The sequence below is a fragment of the Pygocentrus nattereri genome, chromosome 3 (genome assembly GCF_015220715.1).
Source record: "Pygocentrus nattereri isolate fPygNat1 chromosome 3, fPygNat1.pri, whole genome shotgun sequence".
NCBI classification, from domain to species: Eukaryota; Metazoa; Chordata; class Actinopteri; order Characiformes; family Serrasalmidae; genus Pygocentrus; species Pygocentrus nattereri.
The window spans coordinates 31,266,670-31,287,039 of NC_051213.1; the positions used below are offsets into that span (position 1 = coordinate 31,266,670).

At 40.2% G+C, this 20,370-nt stretch overlaps 1 protein-coding gene across 1 annotated transcript in view; it reads left to right on the forward strand.

The window, feature by feature from the left end:
* Nucleotides 1-1,027: 1,027 nt before the first annotated feature.
* The window catches only part of lama1 (laminin, alpha 1), a 57,182-nt gene continuing 37,839 nt past the window's right edge, over nt 1,028-20,370 (forward strand). Inside the window, exons 1-6 of the mRNA XM_017706831.2 lie at nt 1,028-1,088; nt 6,227-6,397; nt 6,725-6,837; nt 16,772-17,014; nt 18,456-18,635; nt 18,979-19,068. Coding sequence (XP_017562320.2) covers nt 1,028-1,088; nt 6,227-6,397; nt 6,725-6,837; nt 16,772-17,014; nt 18,456-18,635; nt 18,979-19,068 — 858 coding nt within the window. The remainder of the gene's footprint in view (nt 1,089-6,226; nt 6,398-6,724; nt 6,838-16,771; nt 17,015-18,455; nt 18,636-18,978; nt 19,069-20,370) is intronic.

The window sequence follows — 20,370 nt, forward strand, 5'->3', positions numbered from 1 at the left end:
ACCAAAAGAGGATAGGCTGGCCTCTTGGATCTGGTCTTGCAACAAATTGCAATACCACTAGTGCTATATCATGTTTAGTCTACGATTAGGCTTAAGTCTGGGGAACTGGCCCTACAGCCAGCAAACATGTCGTAAATCCTTAAGAGTACTAGCCCTAAAGTAGAAAATGAAAAGAAGAGAAGAAATAAATGAATAAACAGGAAAGTTTTTTTTAATTTAGTAAAAACATTTTTAAACAGACATGATTTCACATCACTGGTTGGACATGATTTGTGAACGTATTTTACAGACTGTGAACAGGTTGCAGATTTTTTCAGTCTGAGAGATTTTGTGTGGTGCTTCTCTTCCAGATCTGCAGGCAGTGGATGAGCACGATGCACTTTAGAGCATTGCTTCAGTTCAGTGGGGGCTGTGAATGTGTAACATGTTTTAAAGCTCTGAGGCTCTCTGTGCCCCCCTCAGCACACACTCCCACAAAACACATACAGCCCATAGACTGGAATCATGCTAGACCGAGTTTAATAGTACAAACGAAGTGATTCCTTCATCTTTTCACCACATGGTTTGAATAACGTGTTTTGTGCCCAGGTGAGCTCAGGGAACGCGTGATCAAAGGCAACTGAAAGGATCACGCGTGGACATTAATGGGTTAACGTGATCACTCTAGTCTACGTCAATGAAGAGCCGCTTTAGCAGAGGATTAGTCCACTTGCGGGATGGGGGTGGGCGCTGCATCCCCTCGGATCTCTCGCAGATTGGTACAGGCCAGCCGGGCACTCTGTAGCGGGACAGAATGAAAAGTTGAGACAAAAGTTGGAGCTGAATGAGAGAGAGAGAGAGAGAGAGAGAGAGAGAGAGAGAGAGAGAACGCAGGGGACGTGCTGATTGCGTGCCATGGGAAAAGAGACTGTGTTAATTCATTTGAGAGAAACTTCTGAATTCTGCTGAAGTGTTATAGTTTAAGCAGTTTCCCACAGTTAAAGTTCCCCACAGTTTCCAGGGCTCCCCCGTCGCAGCTGTGGGAGACATGAGGCTCGTCCTGGCCGCGCTGCTCCTGTGGGCATCCTCCGCCGAGTGCCAGCAAAGAGGTGAGCTGGAAATAATTCTTCCACTTTTGACTCTGCAGTTTCTCTCAGTGTCCTCACAGCAGCAGCAAACGGGGCGAAACATTTCTGAATAGAGGCCATTTTTTCAGTATGTGACTAAAACGTGAGACACACATATAAAGGGTGGTCCTTTATATATAGAACTGGTTCTTCAGATTGATGGAGCATATGTTGTATATGGTTCTGTGTAGAACCTTTTATAAACCTTGATGTAACAACAGCACAGCCCTTTTTGATGCTATCTAGAACCATTTTAAAAGGGCTCTATCTAGAACCATAAACAACACATTTTCCATCAATCTGAAGAATTGCAATGAATGGGCCAAAAACCCCTGATGTCTATGAGACTTTACATCTTTTGTGAACCCTTTGGTTTTCCATAATTATAATCAGTTGCTTCTCCAAACTTAGGAAAACTCCTTAACATGTATGCATGAGCCTCTTTCAAGCTACTAAAGCTGGCGGAATTCAATGAGAGAAATTCCTGAACACTTGAATTGGGGGGGGGGTCGTTATGGCTGACGCCTCTCAGTGCTTAAGAACAGCAGTGGCAACGTGCAGAGGTGTCCTCATCTCAAAGACACAAGGCCACATTGTCATGTGGCCATTCAAGCACTTTTTGTTGTGCTGATTTCATGGAATGAATAAATGCAGTGTAAAAGAAACTTTATTCAAAAACATTCACACAAAAAGAAGTGCACCACTAACCAGCTGGTCGTTGCACTTTTTAGTGTCCGTTTTGCTGTTTATTCACCTCAGCAGTGTAATTACCATTAAGGTCTGGCATGCATTCCAATTACCTCTGGACCATATAAACTGTGGAGCCTGCTTTGCTGTCTCCTAACAAAGAACTCAACCCCCTGAGACCCAGCATCAAATTAGTGGAGGTTAACATGCCCGGCCTGTGTCCATCAGCATTGTCACATTAACGTGATTTCTCAGCAGCTAATGTAGTTATGATGTATGGACTAGCACTGGGGTCAACAGTACTAATAGGATTGTAACTATGGTATGTTTGCGATCTTACCCTGTGTGTGTGTGTGTGTGTGTGAGAGAGAGAGTCCCAATTGAATACCAGCTATCAGATCTGATCAGTGAGAGTGCCTGGTAACTGTTGAGTGCTTTGAAGTGAATACTGTTATCATAGACGCCACTTTCATCTAGAGCTACTCAAAGCCCTCCTATTCCCAGCGGCTTATTGAGTATATATTCCGTATTTGATCCCGAAGCCACCAAAGGCAATGTGACTACTCTGCCTTGTCTGCTGTAGGATAATCCATCTTTTTTCTCATGACTTCAGATTAGTGCTCAGTCAGTATACATGTTCTTTAGATGGTGTGGATTAGTGAAAAACCCTGAATGCTCAATTTCTGTTTTTTTTTTGTTTTTTTTGCGACTCGCTTGTGGCAGTAGCTTTTGCTCACTGTAATGGAAAGAAAGTTCATTAAGGGATGATTGATGATTGAGGTCTAATTTAAATGGACCAGTGTGTGATGGTGTGATGGCCTTATCTAGATTATGCTTCATCTCTAGTGATATGTTTAACACCAGCTTGCACTGATTAAATCACATTCTCCAGCACTGGTGCCTCATTATAACTGATTACATCTAGACTTGGTTTGATTCAATTTAAAGGGTCCATATTCCCCAGTCCCTGTAATCCATCTACCAAGAATAAGCAGCAATCCAGCCTAATCTGAATTTTTTGTGACATCGCAAATACAAATGCCACCTTTTCACACTGAAGTTATAAAGAATGTTTCAGTTTGACTGTTTTTGAGTACTGAGTACAGTACTGAGCAGCCTATATATATAGTAGCATAACCTGCCTGTTTAATTCAGAGGAATATAGCAAGGTTGAAAATGGCCACATAAAAATGTGTTTCGTATGTAAAACTTCAAGAAACTTTTCAATAAACTTTAGGTAAAAATTCAACAAAGAAAAACAGGAACATGGGCCCTTTAATACACTGAGACAGAGTGCTACATTATCTACAAGACACATGAATAATAAAATTAGAGGAGAAATATTAGATTTGTTTAAAAAAGAAAGGTTAAATAAAGGATGTATGATTCACGAAAAAAGTATTTAAAAAATTATTCTTTAAAGAGTCAAATAAAAGGTTTTAAAGGACCAAAGTGGTTCTTTTATGGACTTGTATTGGCAGCTTTATTTTTAATAGTGTACATCAGTGTATACATATAGAAAAGCTGATTTTAAAAAGTCATTAGGTGAGACCTTTGCTGTTGTAATCTATTCTGTGTTGCCTTTGTGTCTCTGGCTTTTCACTAATTTTCTTAGTTTGCAGTTTTACGTGACCATTAGAGATCTTATCAGGTATTGAGCTGCTGAAAAGCACTTTCATGCTCGCAGACAAGTGACATTCCAAAGATGACTGAAAGCTCAACAGAATTAGCTGCTGTAATCCTAGGCCACTGTGATGAGTTAACCTTTGGGAGCCGCTTCGGTCCAGAGCAGTCAATCATGGAGATGCTGTTGTCCAAACATTGCTGCACACTGAAGCCTGACCCCCGTTTTCTCACAGAAGAATGCTTGCCTCTATAGGCTGTGGAGTGGGGGTGAGGGGACAGGGGGCTCTGACTTTAGGTCAGCTTTTCATAAGTTTTTCTTTATTGGTTGTGGACATCCTCATAAGCGAGCAGTGATAATCTACTCTCTTGTAGTATCTCTTATGAAAAGGATCTCGCTTAGCTTGAGCTTAACACAAGGGTAATGTGGTGGTATAATGGGGATGTGGAACCCATCCTGACCGTATAGAGGAATGTGATATAAATTAAACTATAGGTCAGCTGAAGCAACATGTTAAGGACTGGGGACTGTTTAAATTTACTGAGTTGAACTAATGTCCCAAACAAAGCCTCTGGGAAGGACAGTAAATTAGGATCTGTGGGAACTGTTTAAAATGGTCAAGGAAAGAGCGCTAATTAGGAAGAGGTGGGTATGGTAATAAATACAGTTTGGAATATTTAATTGATCTCTTTTATTTTAGTAACTGAAACCTCAATGTATGTATGCACAGTCACACAAGCGTCACTGACTAACAAATAAAAAATTCTGTTTGAAATAGGTGTGAGCTAACTTAATAAGCTTTCTAAGGTTATTAAGCTGAGGTTAATAGCATTTATATTGTTACAGATCTACACACTTCAGTAAGTGCTGATTTACATACTTGTGCAAACCTAACATAATGTGTTAGGTCTAATATGCAGTAGTGATTTGTAGAAAAGCTTACCGGCTCTGATTTCTTTACAGTGTTGTTGGGAAATGCAGTGTCCACAACACAAATAGCCATTTAATTTCTATCCCAACTAATGAGTTAACCTGCATATGTCGTCTGGGTTGTAATATGCAGAGTTGATGATGATTAAATAGTGATAAATCTTAAAAAAGGTGCAGGGGGGCTTTTATGCCTTAAACTGCTGTGTCGTAAATTAATTTTAAAAATACATGTAAGCCAAAATCTTATCTCAAGCTTAAAAAGGAAAGCAAGTTTACAGGTTTCAGGCATTGTATTCAAGATCAGTTCATGTGAAGTAGATTTTAAAACTATTAAACTTCTGGCTCCTATCACCACCACTGTGAACAATCCTGACTCTAGAATGCAGCGTTTCACATCAAACCACTCTGAATGACTTTGTTCACATCTTAACCATTAATTATGCAGGTATTTGGAGAAATCGCTGAAATTCCCTTCAAAAAGCATTTGATAGCTACATTTTCACCTAGATAAATGGATATTTTCAGGAAAAGAAAAGCCACTGGTCAGCCTCCAAATTGTCTGCCTATGACATGCAAATTAGAGCAGCCCCGTTGTGCTCTTGCATATAGGGCAGTCCCTCTTTTTCTGTGGGCTTTTGATGTCTGCTCCACTCTACAGCTGTGCTTTCAGAGTCTAGTTATGTTGCTGACTAAGCTCTTTGGTGTCTGAGATAGAAAATAGAGCTCTGTAGCTCTCTGTCCAAAGTTCAGTGCGAGTGATGGATCCTTCTTTGTGTGTTTAGTTCAAACTAAGGTGAACGTCTGAGCCTTTGTCTTTGCTTTAAGCGTGTAGCTGGTGGTCTGCCCATGTGCCAACTGCTTCAGAGGATGGAGTTAAAAGTTGCCACTGAGTTATAGCAGTTCACCACTTCCTTAAGCTCAGTGGTCTTAGCTTCCCTTATGTTGTTTTGAACAATGTGGCCAGCGTGTGCTAAAATCCCGCTTTAAATGCACTCGTGGGACGGAAACAGTGCTAGTGTGTGAGTCCCCTCTTATTTAAGCCTGTGTTCTTTGCTTGTAGTAATGAGTGGTCAGGACTAGAAAGGGATGGGGGTTATCTCCAGACACCAAAAGGCTCGCTCACATGAATAGATGGCTGCCATTGTTAATTGCCCAAGACGTAGTCATTTGGGCCATCAATGGCTGTGTGCAAGCGCGTGGGTGGATGCTGAGGGTCACTCTTCAAAGACAGACCCTGTGGAGAGAGGGAGGAGGGGAGAAAATTGGAAAGTAGAGGATGTGTGCTGACTGGTGCTGAGAGACGCCTGTTTTCAATTAGAACTGCTGAATTACTGGATTTCACAGTAATGCATTGTAAAAGTTTAAAGATTTGTTTATGATGCTCTGGTTCTTTTTTCCTATAGACATTGTTCATTGTCTTAATTTGTCGGTGGGAGGGAAGCATGGTGAACAAGACTGTAGGTGTCAAAGGGAATGTTTAGTTAAATAGTAGGGGTGGTTGATAGGACAGTATTTATGGTTATCATGATAGTGTCACATTACAGTTAAACATTTTGGATACTGTCAGTAAACTGGCCAACTGACCAGTTTAGTGACCATTATGCAGTGCAGTGTATGAAACAGTGAATAAAGTGACTGTGTTCTTAGTTTTTAATAGTCTTTTTAAATGTCACTGCTGGTTCTTCTTTGTTCCTCTGTTCCAACTTATCAGTCCTGAGATTGATTATTATTATTATTATTATATATTCCTAATATTGTGATGTATATTGTCCATTGTGAAAACGTCTTGACGTACTGTGACGTTATATTTTTCCACATAAAAAAAAAAACAGTTCAAGTGTAAGTTAACAGTACTTTGTCTTCTCTTCTAATTCTCTAGGTCTTTTTCCTGCAATTCTGAACTTGGCCAGCAATGCTGAAATCACAACCAACGCCACATGTGGAGACCCTCTTCCTGAGATGTACTGCAAGCTAGTGGAGCATGTTCCTGGAAGACGTATTCGTAACCCTCAGTGCCGGTCGTGTGATGCTAACAGTGCTAACCCCAAAGGTGCAGCCTCCTAGATTGTCTCTGATCTGAGGCATTTAGTCTCCCGACATTACCAGACATGTGATTTATGTCTTCCTGACAGGGCCTCTGAATCACAGTCCTGAGCCACGATCTCTTCAGAGCCTAATTCATTACTCGATTTATTGCGTGTCAAGATCATTCCACTTATACAGTAGAACATTTCTGACACAAGTTATTTTTTATGGACTGATGGATTGTGCTATTTCAAACGCATTTATTACTGAATTTTCAAGATATAACTGGTCCTGTCAAGGATGCTGTTTATTGTGTTTTTTGTTACAGTAAAGCATGTTTGTGTTTGAACAGAGAGACATCCCATCACCAATGCTATTGATGGTACCAATCAATGGTGGCAGAGTCCGAGCATCAAGAACGGCCGTCAGTTCCACTGGGTCACCATCACACTGGATCTACGACAGGTAGAGCCACAACCACCTACACATACTATAGGGTTATCCACAAGTATGTAGGATGCATGAAATAAAATACGTGACTTGGCAAGCTCGACAACAGCGCTTGAACTCATCTGAAGATATAGATTTAACATATGCATGGCTGACATTCCATCTGGTCTCCTTCAGTCATTGTTCCTGTGGAAGTGATTATTCCATTCATTGTGGTGAAAGGCTAAGATCAGGCTCCGCTCTTGCGCTTGGCCTGGACATAAAATAAGCTGTACATCCCACAAGACTGCTACGATCAGCCTGATCCCCACAGCATGCAGTGTCGTCTTCACCAGCACTGCCGTATCAACCTCTAAACATGCTGTCAGCAGCTACGGTCCTAGAAGGGCTCTGCTGAAATCAGACCCCGGGGCAGGAAATACACTGCAGTCTGTTTCCTCCTCCTCATCATAAACGGCTGACTTTCAGCAGCTGCACTAGACCCGTTAGCTTACCTTACGGCCATGAGCACACCTGCTGCTGCAGCCCTGTAGATTTACAGCCACTCACCAGATCCATTACCTTACTTCATAATGCTGTCTGCTCATGTGAGGCTCAGGGCGTTATTTTAAATCTTCTCTCAGTCGGCCCAGTGGGCTGCTGTGTGGCAGGGTTTGAGTAGAGCTAGAGGCCATAGATGTTTAGGCTAAAAACCAAGCTAGACACCACGAGGTGAATCACATCTTTTGATATTTCAGTATTTTATCTGATACAGTATTCAAAGCCTGTGTGTTGGTCCAAGGCCAGGAGGTTCTAAGCTTGCCAAAGCCAATATCATTTTAGAATGTGCTGCTAAGTGCCCTCAGCCACTGGGCAGCACTGTCAAAATGAGTCAAAAGTTTATCACTCTTATATTACTTACTGTAATAACAGAAAGCCTGTTCATGCAGCTAAGGCATAGTGTTGTGTTCTTGAAAGAATGGATAATTGCAATAATTTGACACATTATTTGTTTGCTACTACTAATTGAGAGAGATTATACTTTTAAGTGAGCAGTAACATCTCTTTATGTTGATGTGTTGGAAAAGGAGGCCTGCACAGGCATGAAATTAAAGCCCAAATGCAACCTGTGCCTGACCTGTTTTAGAGACCCAGTAGGCAGAGGAACAGTGGGAATATACTTCTCTGGCAAGCTACATGTAAGCACATTGCCCAGAAAAGAGGAAGAAACATCTTTAGAAGAAGGCGCGTCTCCAGTGTCATCAGTACATCAGTGTCCAGTGTTGTGGCGGTTAGCTCTAGTGTTAGCTCATGAGCTCATCTGGGTCTCCATTATGTTACTCACTAGGCACAAAAAATAGACATTCCTACACCAAAAACGTTATCGAATGTATTTCCCTGTGTGATGCTAATTTTTTGTGCAACACCTATGCTGTCACCTCAAAGGTAAGCCATCGCTCTATTTTAGCTGAAATCCCTTTTCTCATTCTTTGTTTTGATTTTTCCTTTTTTTGTTGTTTTCATGAACTCTCACCGACACATGAGTATCAAAATTATTTGGAACGGACATCCCTACCGATCAGTCCCGATTGGTAGTGATAGATTTGAAACCCCAAACCAGTCCTGAACTCACTCGCATGCTCTGACAGAGAAGGATTCTTGCAGACATAGTTTCATAGAGCTTCACTTTGTTGCTAAAAACTTGAGTTGATCGATAGAAAATTATCTAAAGCACTCTGCATGCTTATCTGAAAGCTCTTGCTGTATCAAGGGCTGGTGTAACTGGTGCAAAGATGCTGACATTTATTTCTGACTAATAGCTGCTGTGGAACGGCTACACCCACGGTAAAAAGTTCTACACAGTGCACAATCGGTGTGCTTTTGTTCTCATTTATGGAATTTATGTGGGCATTTTCTTTAAAACATAATTAAATGTACTACATAAAAACGACTCATTAGAAAACAGACCTGAGCCTGGTGTTATAGGTGAAAAGTTGGCCCGATCCTGGCCCGAAACCTGATATTTTCTTAGGCCTATCAAGATTAATGCCATTTACACTGCAGAATTAAGGAGAGCCATACACAGATATAATATATGCTTTGGATTATTTGATTCACTAGAGGAAAATGTTTGATTTATATTGTGAACGTGTTCTCTTTCCACAAATGTTGATTTATTTTATAGACATGGGTCTTTGGGCCAGTTTCTCCAAGCAATATTGCTGCCTGTGAACTGATCCTTAGGTGAGCAACTGATGGGCAATGGAACTCCAGTCAGAGCACATCACTCTGAGCGTAGCTCTCACGAGTTTGATACTAGCAAGCCCATGTATGCTTGAGCAAGGTACTTCTCCTCATGCTACTTTGGGTGAAAGTATTAGCTAAATGACATCATTAGTGGAACTTGTTCATAAGTGGAAACTGTTCATTAGTGGAACTTGTTTGTTGTGCTCACAGCTCATGTGGTGAGCTTTTCTGCTGTTTTTTAGAGTGGCTGTTTGCTGATAAGGTCTATTTAGATCCAGAAAGGCCTGATTTTAAAATGACAGGCATAGATTGCATTAATCGCATCGTTTCTGAGGTTGTTCATTATGGGGGACACAATTTTGGTAAACATTAGTATGTGATTACTGTCTAGGCTGCTGCTTTATTGGCTCTTCTGCATAAAAGGAGTGAGGAGCAGAAGTGAGAGTGATCACAGTTTGCTTAGATTTGTGAAATGCTGTTGTTTAATCTCTCCATATCAGGTTTCTGCTCCAACAGCATATATAGCAATGTTCCTGCATGCATCAGTGACCCCAGAGAGCCAGAGACTAGAGTCATGGCTAATGCATTACTGTAAGTCATCAGTAGAAAGAACTAAGAATTGCAGAGTTACAGTTATACAGTCCAAATGCACTTCATTGCTTTTACCGTTTAAAGGGGAATACTACAAAAATGTTCAAAATATATGAATAATTCCGTGCTTGTGATGTAAACAGAGTCGTCAGAGTGGTTTGATGTGATTCATTGTAGAGACACATGGTGGTGATAGTAACCAGAAGTTGCGATGTCCACAACACAGACATTTTATTTACTATCCAAAACCACCAGTGAGCTTACGCCTGTCTTCAGAGTTTTTATATGTAATGTTAATGATGGAAAAATAGTCATAAATCTGAACAAATAAGTTTTCTTTAGGGACTATTTTGCCTTACAATGGTCTGCGTGTTCCCCTCCACCATGAATGGATTAAAATGAATGGATTAAAATACACTTTAAGGCAAAAGCTTAGCACAAAACTATAAGAAAACAATGTGTCAGGCACCAGAGAGCAAATATCTTAACCATTTCATGTAACAACTTTCTGTGATGGAGCTTTCAGAGATTTCAATAAACTCTTCAGACGTCTGGTACCTTTAACCACCATTGTGAAAAATTCTGACTTGGCAAGTTTCTCTAGAACAGAGCATTTCATAACCACTCTGAATGACTTAGGAATGTAATTATGTAAATGTTTTTAAAAATCAGTGGAGTTCCCATTTAATACTATGCAATTGGGCTGTAATAAATAATGTGAATTTACATCGCAACTAGTTATACTTTATGTGCATATTATTTTACAGGTAATGGATTGCCTGCGAGACCACAGGACATTTTTAATTATATATGATACTAATCTCATTATGGCAAAATGCATTCCGACCAGTGCTAGGTACAACAGCCTATGTAAAGCCATGCTTTATGTGCTAAGCCGCTCACTGATTCCAGTGGACTTTGATGTGAGAAATGATCTGTTATGGTATGTGTGCATGTGGGAACATACATTTGTACACTTTGTAGCCTATAAATTGAACTCTTAATCTTAACTCAGAGCTAATATGGATGCCATACTATGCAAAAAGCAGTGATAAGAATAAGTAGCTTGGGGTAAAGTAAAAAGAAAAGGCATGTACTGATGATGGCAGGACAAACAGTGAGTCAGTGAGCAGATTGTCATGTCTTCCCTCACATGCAATGACCCTTTTCACTTCTGTGCTACCTCGTCTATAGCTAGGTTCAACATTACAGCGAAGAAACTGCAAACTTAGTTTTGGAATCACAATTCTAGAGCTGGAATTCAAGGCTCGGTCCAGCCACATAAAAAGATGCGTTTAGCCACAGGCATTTTGCTAATCTGGGGTAAAGATGAGTCAGGCTTTTGTCTGAGTTGAGGAGAGCGGGGGAAGGGTGTTCAGAGGGGGGATGGACACAATACAGGCCAGGACAAAGCAGGCTAGCGTCACAGAGGCCAGACCAAGACCGGGGGCCTGGGGGGCATGCATAGAGAACTAACCGAAGCTACACGAGAAACCAAATGTAGTAGCACCTGGAGCAAGTGAATGGTTAATTATTCAGTTCAGAAAAATGCTGTTTGGTAACTCGATGCTTGTGTAATTGTAAACACTTTGGCTTGATAAGCTACTGATAAATGAGTCTCTAATGAGGTGAAAAGCGGATTTGCTTTCCATAACATGATCTTTCACTTCCTTGGGCTTTTTTCAAGCTAAGCCACATCTTATGGTAGTTTTTGCACCGTGTCTTTCACAATTCTTCTTTAGAAGGGGTTCAAGGTGTCTTAGCATTTAATACCTCAGAGTGACTTGCCATACTAATAATGTTGGTGGTTTTATATTCAGTAAGAAATGATACAGTATACATACCAATTTTACATGCTCTTGGCGAAAGCTATGTAAAAAAATATTTTATTCAGTGTTTTCAAAGAACTGTGAAGTTATTTAAGTTATTAAATGATATATAATACACTACAGTAATCTACATGTATAACTTTTTGTTATCAAGTTATGTGCTGTGTGATTTGATCTCCACTTGTAAAATGTGTTGAGTTGTCAATATTAATTTTATTGTCTTTTATTAAACTTCATTTTGAAACGTGTTCAGCTTTCTATGGCATTCTAGACTTCTGTATGGCTTGGTTCATCCTTCTGGATGCTTCTAATATTTCTACATTTTATTTACACCTTCCTAGCAATTATTGAAACCTGTTCATTTGCACAGGATGAACATATTAGAATAATTTTATACAGTTATCTGCAACCAAGTTGGGTTTAACTGTTAAAAACATTTGCATATATCCCTCACATGATGAGACTCAGGCTAGAAGCCTAGCTGACAGTGTTATTGTTAAGTAGTCACCTGGGGCTTCATGTTAATGTGCTGTGTTTACAGCTCTGACGAGAACAGCCTCATTTTGGAGAGTGTTGGGAACAGGTTGTTAGTATGTGTCTGCGAGGGCCAACACAGCTGGCCTGATCTTTCTGTAGGTGTTTGGACAGCAGAGAATGTGTGTTTACAGTGGACTGTTACATGGGGGGCCTAACAGGATGAAAGACCCCCAAATGGCGTCCTCTTCTGTTTGTTTGGCCCGGTGCTGTTAATTGGATCAAGTACTTGGCTCCATGGTTAAGGGATTGTATGGCCAGTGTCACCAAATGAGTTAGCTAATTTGTCACACCTTTCCGTGATAAAGGACTGTTTGCTTTGGGCTTCTCTGGGTCTGCGAATACAGCAGTGTTGATTCCTTTTGGTTTGCATGTTTTATCCATTTAGCTTGGATGAGTGCAAAGTGCCCTTGAATGTATCTTGTTGTTGTAGCCAAAATGTTTTATTGCTCAAGGTGAAGTTGCTCTTTATCAGAGGAAGTGGTCCGTGATGCCACTGTGAAATACACCATCAGAGAAATAACAGCAGAGACGGCCTTTATCTTCTGAATATAGCTTGCTTGAACATATTTTTGCAGTTTTTTTTTTCACAGAGCTTTTTTAGATTAAGCTCAGTTTTTTTTCCATATCCAGTGTCTGGATGGTTTAACCATCAGGGTTTGTAAACAGTAATTAGTAACATGTATCTGCAGCTCTATATTAGATCAATCTAATTGTTCAGTGGAACTAAACCAGCGTGGATTCCATATATAGGATCAGTAATGGTCCAACCTGACTTTGACCTCAAAGAATCTTTCTCATCAGTTCATTTGTTTTAAATGTATACACACTATACTCCACACCATACTTAAGACATAAAATGGGCAGGCTTACACCTTATTGTACTGTTTGCAACACATTTCTGCATATGTTTTGTGATTGCAGTGAGACTAACAAGTTCTGAGAGTAAACATTGTCCACATTGTCTGACGTGCCTGAAATTCCTTTTAAATCCTTTTAAAAGACCCTTTAGGACCCTGTCCTTTCATTGGCTCTAAATTTGATCATCCTTTTTTATATGTGTCATGCTATCTGGTAAAAATAAAAATCACAAGAACAATGATGCTAAGCTTTAAACTTAGTAAAAACCTCTATCTAACTTAATTATTTTACCATTTCACATTTTAACTGTTCAATTTCTCATTCCAGTAGCTGGTACCTTTGTCCTCATCTATGTTACTTGCCATAGCAACCACATTCTGATATGTCAGTAAAGCCAACATATGATTACCATATGCATATAAAAGTCATTATACAAGTCAGAGATTGTTGGTTTAGGAACTGAGCTCGCAAAGCACCCTCTAATAGAAAGTTACCCTCTCCTTTGATTTCTACTTTGTGAGAGTCTTCAGACATCTTGTCACGACAGGGGCCTGGAAACCTTGTGGCTTCAGATCAAATGTGAAGATAAGTGTGTATTTAACATGCCTACTTTCTTACACATTTATCTCACGGAAGTCCCTTAAAGTGCTCTTTTCCATCCCCACTCTGCCCTGAGAGACAGGAAAACAGTATTGACTTGGCTGAGGGTGTTACTGTGTTTGTTTGTCTCATCACCTTGACATTGCTAAGTTGCCAGCAAACATGGGGCTCCAAGACCACCAGGGTATCAAAGCAAAGGGCAAATGGAGGTGAGGATGAAACATAGTCCTGATGCAGAGCGGGTGTTGAAAGCCCGCTGTGACCTTTGAAGCCTGTGTTTTCATCCTAAAACAATCAGTCCAAAGTATCTGGCTAGCACAGCTCGAGCCCCTGTTGGTGCATTCCTGAGGTCAGCATAGGGGCTTGGACACTCCCAGACTTTGGGGAGGGGAAACCCCCATGCCAATTAAACTGTGTAATCCCTGCTGGATGTCTGGAGGGCTTGTTAGTGGGTTGTGGCTTTTTAACTCTTATAACTCACATATATAAAGTTCATTGATGACAAAAGCATGTTCAAAAAGTATTTCTCACTTGTAGCTCAATAAAACAAAAGATAAGTATTCAGTCCAGATATGTATATTTAATCAATAACACCGCTATGTTCATAATTAGAAGAAGAGAATATTTTATTATACTATGTAAATAATGAAAAGTTGGTGTTGTGTATAGTCTTGGTTTACAAAAAGAGTGAAAAGGTTTGGAATCTTTTTAATATTAATAGCTTCATCACCATCATCATCATTATTGTTAACCGCTTAATCCAGATAGGGTCGCAGTAGCAGTTGGTAGAGCAGAGAATCCCAGATGACCCTGTCCCCCACAAGTTCCTCCAGCTCATTCCCAGGGTCCCCAAGCTGCTCCCAGGCCAACTTGGAGATATGATCCCTCCAGTGGGTCCTAGGACGAAACTGGTCTTATCCCGGTAGGCCATGCCTGGTACACCCCCACCGGGAGGCGTCCAGGGGGCATCCGAATCAGATGCCCGAACCACCTCAGCTGGCTCCTCTCAATGCAGAGGACTAACGGCTCTACTCCCGGATGACCGAGCTCCTCAACCTATCAAATAGAGTGTAGCTCACCACCCTACGAAGAAAGCTCATTTCCACTGCTTGTATTCGTGATCTCATTCTTTCGGTCATTACCCACAGCTCATGACCATAGGTGAGGGTTGGGATGTAGACCGACTGGTAAACTCTTCATGACTACAGTCTGGTACAGTGACCGCAACCCTGCCGTAGCCCAACACTAATACTGAAAGAGTCTAACAATGCTGAGTGTAAGAACACAGCTCTCACCTCCCACAAGACAACTCGGGGAACACAGCCGTAAGCCTTCTCCAAATCCACAAAACACATGTAGACTGGGTTGACAAACTCCCATGCCCCTCAACAATCCGCGAGAGGTTGAAAAGCTGGTCCGTTGTTCCACGGCCGGGACAGAATCTGCATTGTTCCTCCTCAATCTGAGGTTCAACTATCGGTCGAAATCTCCTTTCCAGCACCTTGGTATAGACTTTCCCAGGGAGTCTGAGCAGTGTGATACCCCAATAGTTGGCAACACCCTCCGGTGTTTATTAATACCCTGTGTAATTTAATACCCAAAAACACTTTATACTACATCAACTTAAATATATCAAGCTATTTGCCATACATTGTTCTACTCAGTGTTTCAAGAATTCTGTGAATAAGAAATGAATACATTTAAATATAAAATATATTTTGGATTTATCTAATTCTATCCATTTTTTGATGTTAATTTCCTTAATCTCCACACGTGTCTCGATGTCCACATTTGAAATCTGATAAATTCTGGAAATTAATGTTATTATAGCTTAATTCCAATAGTATGCTTTATTTTTAGTCACTGTAGAATATTATATGGCTCTGTTCATTATGCTGGGCATATCTACAGTTTCTTTACCTTTATTTACAGCTTCCAACTGATTATGTGAAAGCTGTGAAGTTGCACTGGATATTAGAATCCATTTACATGCTTGTCTTATCTACACTTGATTTTAAACATTGTTTTCAAGCGTTTGAACAGCGATTACAGACTTTTGAATGTTACTGAACAGTTTGACGTTGAAACAAATGAAAAAAGTGCAATCTCACTTCTGTCAATACAGAATGTAAATCAAATGTAAATGTAATTAATTGTACAACTTACTTATTATTTAAAAAATCAGAGTAACAGCTCTTGACTTGTAAGGGTTAAGGAAGCCAGTGTGAAAAGTGAGTGTTCACATCTGAAGTAGGTTTTGAAGACCCTGAGGAGAAATGAGAAGCAGGTTAGGGACTAGGCCTGGATTTCCCGTCAGGGGTTTTGGGGAAGGGGGTGTCATGAAAGAGGGGTTTTGTTCAGAGAGCCTGTCAGAACCTGTTCTGTGTAAGGAGCTGGAGAGACTTGGAGTGAAAAGGAGAGAGACAGATGGGAGAGGAAGACAGGGATGATCTGCCTTTGCAAGATTGGCAGAATGAACAAAAGACGCAGAGGTGCAAGTTAGTGGAGACATACAAGCCAGAAAAAGACAGATAGACAGAAAGAGAGCCATGCTCAGAAAGCAACTTTCACAGAGACTCTGCATCCCACTAGCAACTCAGTGAAGTGTCGTACTGTCAGCTCACACAGTCACAAAAGGAAGACAGCAAACACTGTGAGAAAAGAGGTGACAAAATTATGATTAACTACACATACGTCTTAAAGGGGAATTTCTGCATAACTCAGTGTTTAAAATTTTAGGTCATTCAAAGTGCTTTTTTAAGTGTTGTAGAGAAACTGATTTCTTTACAGTGGTGTGACATAAATATCCATTATACTTACTATCAGAACCACTCTTAAACCTTCACATGTCTTCTGAGCTTTGTGTGATGTTGATCTGAAAAATTCAGCTTTCCTTAGTTTCTGTTTTGTCTTACAACCTGCTGCATGTTCCTCTCTGCCATGAATACATTTTAAATAATAAGGTTTGAGACCAAAACCTTAAAACTACTGTAAAAAATGTATAAGGCATCAGGCAATGTATTCATCACCCTTTCACATGGCTTGTGAGGTAGCTTTTCGGAGGCATAAAACTCTTTAGATCTCTGGTTACTGTTACTACCTGTGTGAACCACTCTGAATGACTTTGATTACAACAATTATTTAATTATGTAGAGGAATCGGAGGAATTCCTGTTTAGTATACACAATATTCTACATATCTACATAGTCTTATATCTTCAAAGCTAACAATACTGAAACAACTGGTCTAGAAATGGTCAAGTTCTGAAGGCTTGTGCCTGAAGTGTGCCTTTTGCTCTTTTATTACAGGTTTTCCAGGTCGCTTATGTCATCATTAAGGCAGCAAACTCTCCGCGACCAGGAAACTGGATTTTGGAACGTTCTCTAGATGGCATCAATTTTCATCCCTGGCAGTACTATGCCATCAGTGACACGGAGTGCCTGACCCGCTACAACATCACCCCCCGCATTGGACCTCCCACCTATAAGAGAGACGAAGAGGTCATCTGCACATCCTACTACTCCCGCTTGGTGCCTCTGGAACATGGAGAGGTGAGCAGCTCACAAAATGTTTTTTTTTCTTTATATAAACTGAAGACTTCTGCTCATATTGCTGTAGCAGTGACTATGGCAGGACACTCAGCTCCAGCTAAGGAGAGATTTAGTCCAGCAGTTTGGTATTTGCTAAACCTGGTAAATAACTGAGGAGCTGAGTCAGGTTTTTTAAGAAGGGAAATCATCAAACTGTGCTGGACTTTGACTTTCTAGAACCAAAGCAATGTTGTGAAATTGTAGCTGTAGGTCTGTTGAATGTGTTGCTGTTCTGCTTTTAAGACCTCTTTTCTGATGGTTTGAAAACCCAGTCAGCTCAGATGGTTCTGTTTATGGGGAATGTGATTTTGCGAACGGGAAAGTGCTGCGGGGGGGCAATCTGGGGCAATCCATACAGTGAGTGCTAGTCTGGCAGTAGTCCAGTCTAGAGGATCTGAGTCAGCTATGGAACAATAAACAATGCTTTCTCAGTGTGCCTGGTCCAGTTCTAAACCCATTGAGACACTGAAACAAGCACTGCTCTACTGACTCAATATCAGCCTTTACATGTCAGAATATAAATCCACTAGTGTTTGGATATTTAAATCCGGTAGTGCCCAGTTTAGTGGCATATACTGTCATTAAAAAAAAAGAATGACTTGTCATGTTAATAATTGCTGTTATTTTGTTGAATGTGCCAGTGACTTGTGGTGTGCCCCAAGGCTTGATACTTGATACTAGATTTAATTGGACTCTCAAAATCAAACTGCTTCAGTTAATTCAAAATGCAGCTGTCAGAGCTCTCAGAAGGAGTGAAAGAAGATAATATATCACATTTTTAACTGTTACACTGGCTACCAGTGTAAAGACCACCACTTATCAAATATAACACATTCCATATGTAGTTTTATAAGTTCAATCTCAGTGTTTTACAGCTTCCTCTGTAATTATGAAATCATCTTCAACTCTGTTCATTAATTTGGACACATCTAACATTTCTTCCCTTTTCACAGCTTCCTACACAACAGCTTGTTGAAATGTATCTGCAACAAATTTATTTTATTGAAAAATCTGATTCTAACTATTCCTAACTAATTCTAGCTATTGCTAACTTTTTAATGGTAGACTAGGGTCTATTCCATACAAGGTTATCAGCATCATCATCACATCATCAAATCTAATCTATCAACTAAAACATTTGTTTAAAGTTTTCACCTCGCTGTCAAAAACTACTGAAATATTTATACATTTTTTTAAAGCAGTGTGAAATATTTAATCTTTATATATAAATATTTGTCTTAGTTCAGTCTGGTTTAGTTATTACATGTGAATTATGAGAAAATACATGGTGAGTATTCCAAATACAGAAATGGTTCGCTAGAACTTTTAGGCCCACACAGGCCTGATCTCAGTAGCAGAAGGTGCGCTGGCTTCCTACAGCTCTATTTCTTCTTCTGCTCAGATTCACACGTCTCTGATAAATGGCCGGCCAGGTGCTGATGACCTGACCCCTGAGCTGCTGGAGTTCACATCCGCCCGCTTCATCCGCCTGCGCCTGCAACGCATACGCACACTAAATGCTGACCTCATGACCCTCAGCTACCGCGACCCCAAAGACGTGGACCCTATTGTCACACGCCGGGTATACTAAACTTTCACTTTCAGTAGTAGTGATGACTTCATTCAGATCTTTAATTAACTTTATTAATAATATGGTGAATTTCACATTAATATGCAAGCTTACTGTTTATTTGCTTTCTACTTTTGATTGTGTAGTGAATATATAATGATTATGTACTGATTTCTTGATGGCTGCTAGCTAAGCTTTATTTTGCAACATAATCTGTTTTTCGGAAAACAGGTGTAGTAATCTGGATGGACTCAAATTTTAAAGCTTTACGTTACACTCTGTGAATCAACCAAGCAGGGTCAAGCGTTTTCTTTTGTAACGTTGGTCTCTCTTGCATATTCTCTTCTGTCTTTAGTATTACTATTCACTCAAGGACATCTCAGTGGGCGGGATGTGCATCTGCTATGGCCACGCTCAGAGCTGCCCCTTGGACCCTGTTACCAAGGTAACGGAACACATTCTTCAGTTCCCAGCCAAGAGATTTGAACACAGCCTGTCAGTCAAATGAGATTAGGTTTTGAGTGTGAAATTCCACCACTGTCAAGCTAATTGTTGGCACCCGTGGCAGACATATTGCTTTTAATCACATTTTTAAAAATGTTGTTCAATGGTGCTCGTTAATGTTCTTCTCTGGATTTTATTCAGCTCAGTATCGAAACATGAAAGAATGTTGTGGTAAATGGCCCAGGATCGGTGCTGCGCTGTGTGTGTTTTTTCATTTGTAATCTCTTTAGTGAAGATCGTATAGTCCTCTGACATTTGAGTAAGAGTTTTCAGAACAACAGGTTCTTTCAGTAAAACAGTTGGACCCCTGTGGTTTGGAGGAAATGATCCAATCCAGACAATGTTAATCAAACGTCGTTACCGCCTCTTTGTACCTAATTAACAGTTAAAATCATGTTAACAAGACGGTGAGAAAGCGAGCAGTAAACCTTGGCCTTCTCGGCTAGAATCTTAACAAACACATACACACAGTGTTAATTGGGTGTTGGTTGAATTTCAGTCTGAGAATGTAATGTGTGTGTGTGTGTGTGTGTGTGTGTGTGGGCTGGGGGGGGGGTCTACTGTGGTCCACTGATTGACAGAGTGTAAATAGAGAGTATTTCCTCTTGGCATTTGTTTTCTCCACCCCTCCTTTTGTGGCATCAGGGTCTTGAATGTGTGTGGGAGAGAGAGAGAGAGAGAAAGAGATTAAGGAGAGGGGAAGAGGCAGGGACAGAGAAAACCTCTCATTTATAAAACATTCCTAAGCAAAGATTGCAAATTGATCATATATGGAAAAATTACATTTACAATATGAACTAAGTAGTACTTTTAGAAAATGAATTCCGCTTGTAAATGTGTGTGGGTAAACACAAGTTTCTGATGTCAGAAACATTCAGAATGTCAGGCATTAGGGTATACTGAAAAGAAATATTGCTATAAATTTCATTATAAGTTCCACAGAAATTACATCAATGAAATTACTTTCATGCATTTTACTTATGTTTGGCAAGAATTGCGATGTTGTAATGCATTTCATTCATGGACCTAACACACATTTGAGTCAAGTAAATTCAAAGGAACACTTTTTTCAGGGCTTGGAAAATGGATGGATGGATGGACTTTTTTTCAGTGATGTGTAATTCGTGAACATTGCATGTCAACTGTATGCAAATGCTGAGAACAATGTGATTTCAGTATGTTTCACAAATGAAGCCCTTAGTTCTTCTGACATTGCATTTTTACTTGTCACTGCTCTTCTTGC